This window comes from Epargyreus clarus, unplaced genomic scaffold, assembly GCF_041222505.1.
Source record: "Epargyreus clarus isolate Ecla_fem2 unplaced genomic scaffold, WU_Ecla_fem_2.2 ptg000014l, whole genome shotgun sequence".
Taxonomy (NCBI): Eukaryota; Metazoa; Arthropoda; class Insecta; order Lepidoptera; family Hesperiidae; genus Epargyreus; species Epargyreus clarus.
Genome location: NW_027332222.1, coordinates 4,830,122 through 4,845,284, shown reverse-complemented (window position 1 = coordinate 4,845,284; position 15,163 = coordinate 4,830,122). Strand labels below are relative to the sequence as shown.

Here is a 15,163-nt window from a genome sequence, read left to right as displayed (position 1 = left end):
TTGCACCCAACGTTATTAAACTTTGTTGATGAATTATGAGTTTTTGCAAGTGCCCTAATCATAAGCTTCAAAACTCTTTTTCTTTTGACTACGTTAAGATTATACACGTACTGTATACTATTAGCAGTACTATACGATTAATATTATACTTTGGGTAATTGCAAAGGTTGGATAATAGGAAGGCAATAACTTATAATTGTTAATGCTAACAAGACGCGCCATTGTAAAATAAAACTATTATTTTTAAAACTTTATAAATATCGCCGATGCAACTGGCCATTATTCACCCTTCTATTTTAATAACAAAGTTGTGTGCGTACATTGTTTACAAGTTAACATCGCTTACATAAACACGGGGCTATGTAAAGGTATTATGTATAGGACAGGATCGTGAACCTACATGTCGATAACCCTACGGAACTTGCAGGCCAAGCGCGGGGTGCACGGCTACTGTGGCCACGTAATGGTAGAAAGATTGTAAAACTGTTCCTATGTATGCTAGAAAAGACGTCTTCTCTATTTTGCGTTTTAATTCGTTAGTAAATGATGGCTTACTTTAAACTAGAACCAACGGAAAAATACATGCGTATTTTTAAAAAATCTTGTAGACCAAACCAATTGATAACATTTTAATAACACACAGATAACTCTTAAAGTGATTTATTTATAAGTAATTTATTTAAAAGTATCACGATGATACTCGTATATGATAAAACTTTGTCTTTGAAAAGAGAAAAAATAGTTTAACATGTGTATAAAAGTTCAAAGACTTTATGAAACAAAAACATATAAATACAATCAGATTTTTTCTAAACGCTAACAGCTTACAATAGTTTCAAAGTATATAATAACTGTTAAAATAATATTTTTACTCAAAAATCAGGACATTCTCGCAAACGCAACAATCATGGAAAAACGAAACACGACATAATGTCCGGACTAGAATAATTAGCACAGTCTTATCTTTGTTAATTAATTCCACAGTGCGAGCGGATCGGTCAAATTCTATTCCAGATATCTCACAAGTCGGTTCTTAATTAAATTCCGCTAAGGAATGTTATCCTGTGAATCTGAACTAATCTTAGTGGAAAATTTGTTGAGGCGGAAACATCTTAAATAGTCGTCGACATTTTTTCACATTTGGGTGCATTAGCCATTAAATATTAATGATTGGTGACTTGTAATTAAAATAATTATGAGTAATTACTATGGCTGGATATCATACAAAATTTTCAAATTGTATTTTTTTATTTTTAGTAATACTTCGCACGCTTAAGAAATTTAAAATTAACGTAATGATGTAAGAGAATAGAGTTGAGTTATAAAATGAGATACCTATCAGTAGGCACGGCAGTCCCTCCGCCAAGTCGAGCCAAAAAAAGCGGCACGGCCGTAGCATTCTTTTCTCGAAGCAATTCGGCCCATTTTTTACCCCCTGTAACTTCGTTGCATATGAATTTCTATTTCTCAAAGACACAGAGAAAATGAAAGTAATTGCATCGAACGGCTAAGTGCAGATATTGTTCCCTATAGTCCTTACCACATCATTCCTGGTTTAGCAACGACGATTGCACAGGGCCTGGTTACTCTGCTTGTAAAAACGGTGACGCTAGACCATGCTGGCTTAACATAAGCAAGAAGTAAATGAATTATTGTACAATCTTATTTTCTATACCAACAAAAATCTGGACACTAATAATAGTCAGGACTTCACTTAAGCCACTTAGCACAAAATGTACCATTAGCGAGCTCGTTCTCATCATTAGAGGCTAGAAAATAATAAACTCTATTCATTATCTCAAATCTTTTATTTAAAAGAAATAAAACACTCGCTAAAAGAATGAGGAAAATCCAAAGAATGTGAGCGAAAATTAACGTTATATTACGTTAATTGCTTTTGAGCACGCCAGTACCTATTTAAGAGAACTATTAAATGTTATTCATAGCTCTTCATTTTGAAAAGGACAATAGCATTCAGCCTTTACGGTATTTATAACCTCACTTCAAGTTGACGAACAGTACCTTTACCAGGAGTTTTTACGTTTCGACAAATATGACTGTTTTGGTATTTGTTTACGTATTTGCCCATACAAATTCCAATCAGCGCCCCTAGTGGATTATGTCAGAACTAGGAAATCGTATGGGCCAATACGTATACCAATACCAAAACAGTCATATTTGTCGAAACGTAAAAACTCCTGGTAAGGGTACAGGTCAGCTGGAGCACTACTTTGTATATTCATTAACGAAGTCTCGGATCCGTCCGAAACTTCATCGCTACTTCCCCATGTAATCATTTGACAGTACGATCGGACAAATAACTGTCAAATTTAAATATTCGTATAGGCTTAACGACAGGCGGAGTGTGTTCTAGCTATAATATTGATCGTTCTTCGTCTAACCCGTCCGAAACCGACTTATTATCTTCATATTAGATGAGACCCCGATATCTGCAGACATTGAAGGTTTCAGACATAGGCAGGGGCAGTCAAAATCATATTTTTCTGTATAATTTAATAAGTATTTTGACAAGCATAATAAGAGTCTGCGCGGTCATGTTGTGGGTAACATACACACGTAAATATATTTACATTGCAAATAATAACACTGTTTTGTCTGACACAGCACGCGTCTGACACGTTCTATGTCTGTAAATGAAAATAATCCTCAAAAATGACAAAAAAATGGTTCCAAACTTTTCGGTACACCCTCTATAACGACAAAGCGATAGAAAGACACATTAACGATATTTTTGAAGAAAGAAGGAATATAAATATGCGCCCTATGAATAACAATAAGGTTCCCACCTCCCCTAAACAGGAAACACTCTGTGAGCGGCCATTAGACACAACTTCCGTTATAATTTACTTCTTAAGTATTATTTATTTGGATCATTTGCATCACATTTACTCAATAGGCTATTAATGTGCAACCATTTTATTTGATCATATCTAGGTATATTTATATATATGCCCATTTATCAAGGCAAAAAATAGTTCAGTATCATATCCCGACTATGAATAATATTTTTCGAGAATATATGTCTCATTCAATGGTATGTCCAGCAGCTCAAGCGCTTTGAGTTATTTTTCAAATGAGGTGCCGTTGATTTCGACAAAAATTTAAACATGAGCTATATTTTGAAGCAGTCAAGTTTTGTTTTTATAATTATTCTTTAGTTGTTTTATTAATGAATCAATGTTTTTTTCTTTTATCGTTATTGACGTGTTTTCTTCTTTTTAATAATGACTATGGCCGAATATAGACCACTGGGTATATACCGCTTCAACATAAATCGTGAAGTTGCCTTAGCTATTAGGCTTCCTATTAATTAAATACCAGAACTAACTCGACACCCAGCTTGACAGAGTAATACGAAGAGAGTGCAGCCCTGGCTCCCGAGAGAGTTGTGCGAAGACATTTCTAAGTGGAACAATTAATTTATTTAATACTTTAACATTATATTTATCTTTTTTATTAAACTGCCGCTATAGAAACTATTGTGAATGGGTTTATATTAACTTTAATTCCAAAATTAAATGAGTCCTGTCAATTAAATAAATAGCTGTTATGAAAAAACTCAATCTTTAACTCAAATTACGGATTTAATATAATTGTAAGACGGGCTTGTTAATTTGGTATACTGCCGTAGATACCAACGAAAAACCTTTTATATTGTGCATTTTCCATTCAATCCAATTGGTGTCGCGAGTTACATAATCAAATCAAAAGAAAAAAGCTCCGTTGGGGACGGATTCATGAAAATTGGATGCACGCTGATGATGATTATGAAGGTGGTAGAACCCTTTTTGGTTCGACTCCGGCGGCACCACCGCCACACCTATTTCAACCTAATAACAGCAGTGTTAAGCGCTGCTGTGTTCCGGTTTGAAGGGTGTGGTAAGGGAGACATACTTTTCCGAGGCGTTCCAGCTTAGTCCTCAGGGGTAGCGGCGCATATGTGTCCAACCTCAGGTAGGAATATCTAATCCTATCTGGGGTTGATTACAGATGTCCATGGGCGGCAGTAGCCACTTACCATCAGGTGGACTGCATGCTCGTCCGCTACTCTTATATTATAAAAAAAAAAAAAAAAAAAAAAACGCTGGCACTTCCGATTTTGCAATTTATGCATTTTCTCGTTACGCTCGTCCGTAGACAGAATACATGTATATTTTGTGCTAACAACTTCGATTTTCTACTTTCCCGTATGTTGTTTCGTTACTGGACCTGGATGATCAATTTTTTTATAGAACTTATAGGAGTAGCAGACGAGCATGCAGTCCATCTGATGGTAAGTGACTATTGCTGGCCATTGACATCTGTTATCAACCCCATATAGGATTAGATTCCTTTTTTTTTTATAATATAAGAGTAGCAGACGAGCATGCAGTCCACCTGATGGTAAGTGGCTTCTGCCGCCCATGGACATCTGTAATCAACCCCAGATAGGATTAGATATTCCTACCTGAGGTCAGCTACAGATGCGCCGCTACGCCTGAGGACTAAGCTGGAACGCCTCAAAAAATATGTCTCCCTTCAAACCATAACACAGCAGCGCTAAACACTACTGTTGTTGGGAAATAGGTGTGGCGGTGGTATCGAACCACAAAGGGTTCTACCACCTTCATTCATTTCCAATAATGGATATTTGGGTACATAAATACAACCATCGTAATAGTGGCTTCTATTCATGAACAATTCAGTTTGTACGAAATAAAGTAAAGTGGCATTTAACAACTTAAATGTTTTCATTTCTAAAATTGGCGTATAACCTTTTTTTGTGAGACCTTATTAGATAAATATGGTAAGTATAACATTAACTAAATACCATTTAAATAATATTACATCCCTTTCTGAGAAACCAATTGTTATATTGTATAATATACAATTACTACTTTAAAAATAAGAAACGTTAAATGGACGTAATAATAACGCTCTACCGGTTTAAGCTTTTTTATTTTTCATCCCCTACTTAAGGCGTATAATCCGTATTTAAACTAAAACCAACATTACGGCGCGTCGTGGCGATAAGACACAATTAGGTGCCACCCAGTTGATAATAACTTCGCAACTCACAGGCGTTTGTCAAAACGTATAAACAAAATGACGGTAAGGGCGCGTACCTGCAAGCAGGTAAGTCGGCGGCCACAATGGCATTCCGAACATTCGAAATGAATCAAAATTCGGCGCACCAACGTACCAGTGACTAACTCCCGACCCGGGTCCCTTCTGATAAATTACAATAATAATACCCACCTCCATTGTTATTATTGGGGATGATTTCATTAGGATATGCGCCCGCGCAGGTGCTTTCGAATTTTAAAACGGTACGTTCCGTTAAATGTCACTATATGATTAGTGATTCGACCCTTCGTACAAAAAAGGCCTATTAAGTAAACTGCTCCCCGAACCACTCTGGGAGCGCGATGACTCTTAAGGGTGTTCGACAATAGCCTCATCGATATGTACGATTACCCCGTTTCCCTAAATGTCATTTACGAACGGCGAACGTGTTTATTGGAGTGAGCCAACAAGTCCTCCCCACTTAAACAACTGGTTCCATTATTTGTACGTGGAGCGGCGACCTCCCGCGCCGGCAGGAACAATGAAAGTGAGAGAGGGCAGGAATGTGCGGGGGGCGGCGGGGTGCGGGGAGGCGCCCGTTCCCGGTTCCCAGGCGAGGAATGTCAGCACGAGCAACAAAGCCTACCCGCCGCCATTCACCCCGCGCACCTCCCCCCCTAGCGGTTCCGTCTCAGACTCGTAATTTTTCGTGACTTTCCCTTAAGTACCATTTACGGTCGTATGTATTGGGAACTGATTCATATTCGATGTTCATAAATCGTCGCTCGCTCTCTTTTTTATTTGCTCGTAGCATAAAGTATCTTCGACATAGAACATTTCTACTGAACGTCTCTCATACTAACAGTAGATATTTTCGTATTCGTATGAAGTCCCTGTTACACCTTTTCAAACATCTTTAAAGTTGTATAAAAATCATACCCAAACTAAATCACGAAGTACGTTCACAGACGAAACAAATGCACTACAATTATTTCGTGGAAAATTCAGACTTCACAAAAAGTGCCATTAGCGCTGTTCCGTTGTCAATTTAATGATACTCCACAATCGAAATTATAGCGTACTAAATCAGCACTGATATCAAAAATGTTACGAGTACATTATTATTATAGACACACATACTTACTATGTATGAAAATGAATACTAAAGAATAGAGATTCTGAATGAAGTGATTTATTTATTTATTTATTTATTAAAGGTTCACCAACGTAGTATACACTTATATAAATTACATTGCAAAAGTTAGAAAAATAAGTCGTGTACCCACAATTATAGATGAATACGGCATTTACAATGAATGAATTCATGTACTTTGAATTAGAGACAAACACTTTTGATCTAAGAGTCATATGTGTCTATTTGTCTAAGACAAAGGAATAGCTAATCACTAGCTTAAAGATGGAAAACCTTGTAAATAAGAACATGTGTGATCTCACCATAATATTTCTTGTGGAAGAACTCTTCGTCTTTCGACTTTGGTAACACCATATCCATATCTGTAGCACTACCATGAGTTGGCATAGAAACGCCACTATAGAAATTGTAAATAGAAAACTATTGTCATTTTGCTAGTGAATAACATAGCTACTATCGTTACGGTATTTCTTGACAACGTCTGTCAAATTAATAACTCATGGGACCGAATTTGTATGGCAATAGATCATAATGACATTCGCTAGCGATTTGATTTCGATAGGTTTTTTACGTATCGAGTTACGTCACTACGGATTTTACTTCTACGAGTAACCACCAGAGGCGCTGTACAATTTTTCATACATTTATTTTACGCAGTCGCTAGCGAGTAATACTTTTGTAAACTCATGGTAGTGCTACTGTACTATAACAGAAGTATAAACAGACTACGTTCAGATTTAAAGAGGTAAGATGATAAAGTCGAGTATTATCAGATAGGTCGCATTCAAATGTCTATGGGCGACTATCACTATTACTTATAATAGTTTAATAATACCTCCCATAATTATTTTTATAGCAGCAATGTCTTTACGCCAGATTCTTTGTTACAAATACTCGTAGTGAGTGTTAATTCTGTATCGTCAAGCGATTCATGTAACGTGTAAAAATAATGCAAGCAATAGGTATAATACGTGTTTGTTCATTCATTCAGCTGACTCAAGGTTCAGGGTCGGATGTCGCTAACATTGTGCTGCTAGAACATTATATTACTGATATATTAAATGTTTCTTGTATATTCATGAGCTAATATTTATAGACTCATTGTCTATTGTATTCGCTTTCAAGATAGTTCTTCATGTTGCTTCTATAGGATTGAAGTTACTAAATATTCTCAGGATGATGAAGCAAATAATATTTAATAGCAGATATAGACGAATATTTAAAGATTAGTAATATTTTTGAAGTTTTCCTTTGACGCATGAAAAAACAAAATGAAACAGAATGTATTTTTAGTGTGGAGCCAAGTTACGTGGGCGAATGTAACACAAACAATTTGTATGCATAAAAATATTATTATTGTAAAGAGGTATAACATCTTACTCACGTAGGTATATTAATACCTTCATTCACAGTTATTTCTGACTTTCCTGTGTCCTCTTAAGCCTTTGCGCATCAGATAGGTGCCATATTTTCCCGTTAAATGGTACCTACAAATCTCTTACGACAACCCCTCCTATCACACTATCATACTTTATATACTTCTTCTAACCCTGTAGGCAACTGTTGGGTTTAATCCTAATAATATAATCATTTTATTAATGAATTACTATTATTCCTTAGTTGATCTAGGAACATAACCCGAAGCGCCCCGTTATCGCGAGGCATCATTGCATGTCGGCGAACAGTCTGGCTCTTGACGGCTCCACAGATAGAGCATTCACCGCTAAGCGTCTATATCTGATTGCAATGCAATTAAAGGAAGCCGCGACGGGTGGCTAGTACTTAATAACTTTAATACTAAGTATGCAGTCTGATAACATGTTGCCACGATACCCCTGGTTTCCCAAAGTATCATAGTCCTATAAACGAACATTCCAGCTCTTGATGGCTCTTACTAATAAAAAATACTAGTCAACAGGTACAAATTGTATCGCTGTTATACCAAAACTAAGCAGTCACTTGTACCTTATAACTATTAATAACTAAATAACCAACACCTCTCCGATCTGGAGACATGTTACTTGAGAAACTCGTTATCGCGAGACAATCACTGCATGAACTCATAAGCGAACTCTGGCTCGAGATGGCTTCTACTGATAAACAATTTACCATTAAGATTATTACCTGATTATTTTGCAATTCCACCAGAGGTAAGGCACGACTAGTTCCTAATAACAGTAATATCTATTAATAACTAAATACCCAATAACTCGGGAACACGTCACCCGGGTACCCCCGTTATCGCGACAACACTGCATGTCGGCGAACTGTCTGGCTCTCGATGACTCTCACTGATAGAGCTTTTACCAATGCATCTACACATTGCAATACAATTAAAAAGAACCATGGACAAGACTAAATGAAGCGCGGATAATGCTATCATTTCGCACAAGAGACTTGAGATTACTTATTAGTGGCTAAACTTTATTTTATATATTACTAGATGACCCGGTGAACTTCGTACCACCTAATTATGAGTGACTATCTGTACCTCGTGGTTTCACTCGTGTAATTTATGTATTATGTCCATAAACTACTGGTAAATATTAGGAAATGGCCACAGGAGAACAGGAAAATAAAAAATACAATTAAATAAAATTCACTCTACCTCTCTGCACTCTGTTATTTTTTTACCGACTTCAAAAAGGAGGTGGTTATCAATTCGGCCAGTATCTTTTTTTTATGTATGTACACGAATTACTCCGCCGTTAGTGAACCGATTTTAATAATTATTTTTTTATTGTGTTATTTTTTATTGTAGGTTCTAATGAAATTACAAAGTCAGTTCATCATTGACTATTTAAGGGTCTGATAATGTGGCTCGGAGACAAAATATGTAACTCCTCAACCGATGGGGATATTTGAGTTGTGTTTGAAGATATTTGGTGTAAGTTCTAACGAAATTGCAAAGTCAGTTCATCATTGACTATTTAAGGGTCTGATAATGTGGCTCGGAGACAAAATATGTAACTCCTCAACCGATGGGAATAATTGAGTCGTGTTTGAAGATATTTGGTGTAGGAGGTTCTAATGAAATTGCAAATCATTGACTATTTAGTTAGGTTAGGTTGGAACACATAAGACAATATAAAACTAAGCGGGCAGGGCGCGGCAGCGCCCTGCGAGCGGGCGGTTCCAATCAATGTAAATTCAGACCGTACCTTAATTCATGATCACGTTTATACAATTTTATATTGTATTAATATAAATGTTATTATGTCATCACTAAAAAGGGTAAAAAAATTTTTAACAAAAAATACAACCGACTTCTATGTCACTACATAGTAAAAAATAATTCAAATAAATGTTGGTTTAGTACATATTTCTGAAGTCGGCGCTCAATATATTTCGTTCGAATTATTTTTTACTTTGTAGTGACATAGAAGTCGGTTGTATTTTTTGTTATTTTTTTTACAAACACGCGAAAAGAAGTACCTATAACTTCAATAACGGTTTTTTTTAAAGAAAGTTTATTAACTTATAGTACTCTAATCGGGTTGTTGAATAGCTAAAAATGCTGAAACAGTTGTGTAAATAGAAAGGCGATTTATAACAGTCTTAAGGGTTGATCTAAAAAAACAAACAGTGACTCAGATGCTTCATTATGTCTTATGATAATTTTCTTAGTGCTCCAAATTAACGGATATTAAATTAAAGTTCCATACCCGATTAAACGACCCTAAAGGTTGATTTTCCAAAAACGGTGAAAAATGTGTTCTATTATTTTGAATCAAAAAGCTAAATTCCAATTTACATAGACTTTGCTTCAAAATCTGCCGATTTCTAAACGAAGTGTCTTCTAAAGCCAAATGCAAATTTTTACAGTTTTTGCTTCCAAATTAACGGATTTTAATATAAAATTCCAACCCCTACTTAACCAACTTAAGGGTTGATTTTGCAAATATCGTAAAATAGATATTTAATTACTTTCAATCGAAATCCTATCAAATACCAATTTTCATATAGATTTGCATCAAAACTGGGGGACTTTAATACAAACTTTCAACTCTTATTTATTCACGGAAACGCGGTCGAACAGGATAAAAAGTATCCTATGTCCGTCTCCTGGTTCTAAGCTACCTCTCCACCGATTTTCAGTCAAATTGGTTCAGCCGTTGTTGAGTTATAAAATGCTTCACGAAAACGCGGTCGAACGGGATAAAAAGTATCCTATGTCCTTTTCCTGCTTCTAAGCTACCTCTCGATTAATTTTCAGTCAAATTGGTTCAGCCGTTCTTGAGTTATAAAATGACTTCACGGAAACGCGGTCGAACGGGATAAAAAGTATCCTATGTCCGTCTCCTGGTTCTAAGCTACCTCTCCACCAATTTTCAGCCAAATCGGTTCAGCCGTTCTTGAGTTATAAGTGGAGTAACTAACACGACTTTCTTTTATATATATAGATATGATTTAACCATTATAACAAGAAGCATCTCTTTTCCTTCAGGAAATCATTGTTAAGAAACCTATATAACTTGGCACCTTCATATTGAACGTGGTAGAACCCTTTGTGGTTCGACTCCGGCGGCACCACCGCCACACCTATTTCTACCTAATAACTCCAGTGTTAGGTGCTGCTGTGTTCCGGTTTGAAGGGTGTGGTAAGGGAGAAAGACTTTTCCGAGGCATTCCAGCTTAGTCCTCAGGGGTAGCGGCGCATCTGTGGTCGACCTCAGGTAGGAATATCTAATCCTATCTGGGGTTGATTACAGATGTCCATGGGCGGCAGTAGCCACTTACCATCAGGTGGACTGCATGCTCGTCTGCTACTCTTTATAAACTTCTACTCTATTATAAAAAAAAAATATATATTTTTCAAAATATATGTGAAGTCCACCAATTATTAGCGAACACGATGGACTAACATATCTTTTTTCACTCTGAAGTGGACCAGCAATAAATGATAATATTCTTAATTAATAATAATGTATTCTTAAGCGAGGGACATGTTTGCCGGGAATCTGTCACGTTTTATCACCAAACATGGGAGTCGCATGTCGGCAGACAGGTTGATCGATGTCTGCCTACATTTAGGTTTATAAGTCACTTTCTAAAGTACTATACTTTGGCAGGTCCTTTTTATTATGTTGAAAGAAACAATTAATATACACGAAGTAGGAGTAGTTGACAACGGAGTAATGTGAATTTAATACAAATATGTGGTATTGATAAACATTATTCAATTACAGTTATGATATGCTAATAATTAATTGATGACACAAAAATTGATCGCACCACAGCCAAGCCCAGAGTAATGGAGACTAACATATCCGGGGAGTTCAAACATAGTTCTGAGGTATAACATTTGTAGCCAACCTCAGGTATAGTCCACGTAAAACAGCTAGTCCGCTCTGAATACAGAAATGAATCGCATCGTCATAGCAAATTGTATGACTAACCTGCTCGCAACAACTACAGAGCGGACTAGCAATTTGGCGCGGACTAAAGAACTCTAATTTTAAAACTATGACATATCTTTTTAATTGCTTAACTGTTTTCATTTTAAACTGATTTGATATTTTTCTTTTACATTAAAAAAATGAACGGTCTTAGCAAATAAATGGATAATTCAGTGAATTTTAATTTGCTCATTTGCAAAATCGTTGAACATTATGTGTTACAAAAAGTATATTTCTTTTGATAGACATATATAAATTAAAGGATACGTCAGTTGCTATAAATACCTAATATATAATGTAGTAGATAATATCAATTCTTTATGTTTTACGCGTATTGTCTATTATTATCTTCACCGTAGCTCTTTACGTAACAACAATTCAATTCCATAATGATAATTCGGCCGTAATAATTACTTACTCGTAATAAAAACTTAATGATATATTACGAGTATTCTGTATTCACGTTTGATGAAGATATCTATATTCTACTTATCTCCACATTATTATAAAGCCTTTTATAAAGTTTGCATTACAAAAAATAATGCTGTAATCATTTGCTTCGACTGTTTTTATATCTATATAACAATATAACATAATTGAAGTTGAGCATGATTGTTTATTCAAGATAAGTATGTAAGTAAAAGTTTTTTGTCTTTAGATCTTTACCTTAACAATTCGCGCCTATATTTCTAACATTTTTAACTTTAGTATTTGCCATAGTGCATATTCAGTAAATATTTCAAGTGTCTATGTATTACGATTCAAAAGATAGAGCCTTGTGATAAACCGACTGACACTTAAGGGTTAGTAATAGCGTCCCCTTTACCCTTTGAGTACGAAACGTTAGAAACAATTAAAGTTTCCCATATAGTAGAAAACCCTTATCAAACTTAACCAAGCTTCTTTTGGTTCATAATATTCTGGGTTCCTTCGAAAAAACTGATAAACTGCGCCAAGTTATTGCAAAAACTGGTTCAATATAAAGAGTTGATGAAAATGTATGCAAAGAGCAAGTCCACAGCTGTTGCCGGCGCGTGCGCCACTCGACACCCTCGTATCCGCCCGACACACGACGCCTGCTGTGTGCAATTTTCTATGCAATGTTATACAATCATACAAGTATAAGTTACAATTGAAAACGTTCGCATAATTCCACCGCAGTTTTTGCTGACATCACACCGGTCAATGACCTCTACGTTGTAAATTTAGTTATTTTCGTGTCTGTTTATTATTTTTTTGAATACAACACTGATTGAGTTGTCGGACATGACAAATTAACCAAATTTGATTGCATTCACATTTATATTCCGTACATCAAAACACTTTACAGTTCGTTAAAATGCGAGTCACGTTTTATCATGGTTATTTATATTTCATTTTATTTATACTTGTAAACCAAAATTCATTTCATTAAAAGATATAGTAGGTATTTTGTACTTAGTACACTCAGAGTTGAAGGTAAGAAAGACATAGTCATATGAGGTTTTCAAACTTAATCCTCAGGGGTAGCAACGCTTTGATTACAATTCAATGGGCGGCAGTAACCACTTACCATGCTCGTTTGCTAATAACAGTATTATTTATTGTAATAACCAAAACCCCACCGAAATTGGATCAGTTTTTGAGAAAATCGCGGACATACAAACAAACACAGCAGTCGAATACAGTACCTCTTTTTTGAAGTCAGTTAAAAATCGTGAGTATCTTGACAGACAGACAGTATCTTGACAGACAGATAGAAAAAGACCATTACCTCATAATGACTACACATGGACAATGCACTGAATGTCATACAGTGCAATTGTTTAATATCACTGCACCGTGATAAGCTCGGTCAATAAACGGTGCTGTTATTTACCACTTCGCTACTTTATCACCACGCATACCAGATGGTGTGTAAAAGCTCTAGAAATTATCGCGATATTATGAGAAATGTTGAAGGCTCAGTTATTTCTTAAGTATGTAATTTATTTTTTGGTTACTAATTTAACAATTAAATTTAATGTTTGAAGGGTGTGGTAAGGGAGACAAGACTTTTCCGAGGCGTTCCAGCTTAGTCCTCAGGGGTAGCGGCGCACCTGGGCCGACCTCAGGTAGGAATATCTGCTACTCCGATATTATAAAAAAAGAACAATCCACATCGTATATGCTTGGTCTATCCAAAAACAATTCATACATTCAACTCTTAATTTGATAATCTGTATCCACACCTTTGGGTATGTGTCTTTGTGTCTCTCCACGTTACCCGTAAAATAAGAATTTTGATAATTTTTGAGTATGTGACACGTTTATTATTATTAATAAATAACTCAATCAAACCTTATAAATGAACCACTATAATAACAATGCTTATTAATTATTTTTTGTTTCTAATATATTTTATTTTCCTAATACAAAAACGTAAATTTCTTACTTCCCTCATAAAACAAATTATAATACATTATCGCGAAACTAAAAAGCGTTTTAAAATATTATCTAAAGCACTCTAATTAAACATAAATTTGTCAACAGAAAGTAAGGCAAGCATAAACAAAAGCTGTTTAAGTTTTCACGGCATTATATCAATCTTCTGTCACGATTAAAACGCCGGTAGAGCCGCGGTAGAGCGCTTGTATAAACACTTTGCGTGAGGAAGCTTTACTATAACTAACCTTAAATTAAAACAAACAACTAGTAAACTGCGATACGAAAGTCAAAAGTTTTTGTAGTTATAAAAATTAAAGTTCTACCGAGCACATGTCTCTACCAAGTTACACTATTTGAACAAATTAAAAATTTGATGGCTACATATTTGAAATTGGAATAATTGCAATCCGTATTTAATACAAGGTTATAGGTCTATTCGCACCTGGTTCGTCGCTATCATCAGCTGATACGTTGTGCCTCGCGAAGAACTCTTCCGCCAGCATGCAAGAAGCCGAAGCGGCGGTGGCTACTCCCGCACACGCCGCCACGACCAAAACCACAAACAAACACTTCATGTTCACAGCTGGCACTAAATAAAAATAAAGTTTTCAAAAATTGAACGCGTTTGTTTTTAAATTGAACACTCGCGAACGCGCGCTCGTATTTCCAACCGACGTACGACACGCGTGCACCCTCATCGGTGCGCCTTCCCGGACTGGCCACAGAGTAGGCAACCGATCGCCGGCACAGATCGCGTCGCTTTAAATTAAGAACAGAAATAAAATAAATGGAAGATCCCGAAGCCGGACTGTCCGAATAATTCGCCGGGCATTATCATTGTGTTCGATTACTGAATGACGATGACGTAATTATACAGATCGTATTATATCTTTTTAAATATACCAGTCGTTTTGATATGGTAAACAGCTAAACCATAACAAAAATAAATTTTAAGGAATGCAACAATAAAATGAAATTATAGAACCCGCTATCTAAAAAATATTATTTGAAAAAGTGATCTAACATAACTTAAGAAACAGAATGCGTTAATCCGTAGAGCTATTAAATTATAGCTCAGATAACAGAAATGCTTTGGAAAGCTCGTTAAACGAGCATTGCGCTTCAGCTACGAGCTTAG

General features: G+C 35.8%; 1 protein-coding gene across 1 annotated transcript in view; it reads right to left on the bottom strand.

Annotated features, from left to right (window-relative positions):
• Positions 1-14,789, bottom strand: part of dally (division abnormally delayed protein) — a 186,930-nt gene extending 172,141 nt beyond the window's left edge. The window contains exon 1 of the mRNA XM_073079569.1: positions 14,468-14,789. Within this exon, the coding sequence (XP_072935670.1) occupies positions 14,468-14,600 (133 nt within the window). The 5' untranslated portion in view covers positions 14,601-14,789. The remainder of the gene's footprint in view (positions 1-14,467) is intronic.
• Between the last annotated feature and the right edge of the window lie 374 nt (positions 14,790-15,163).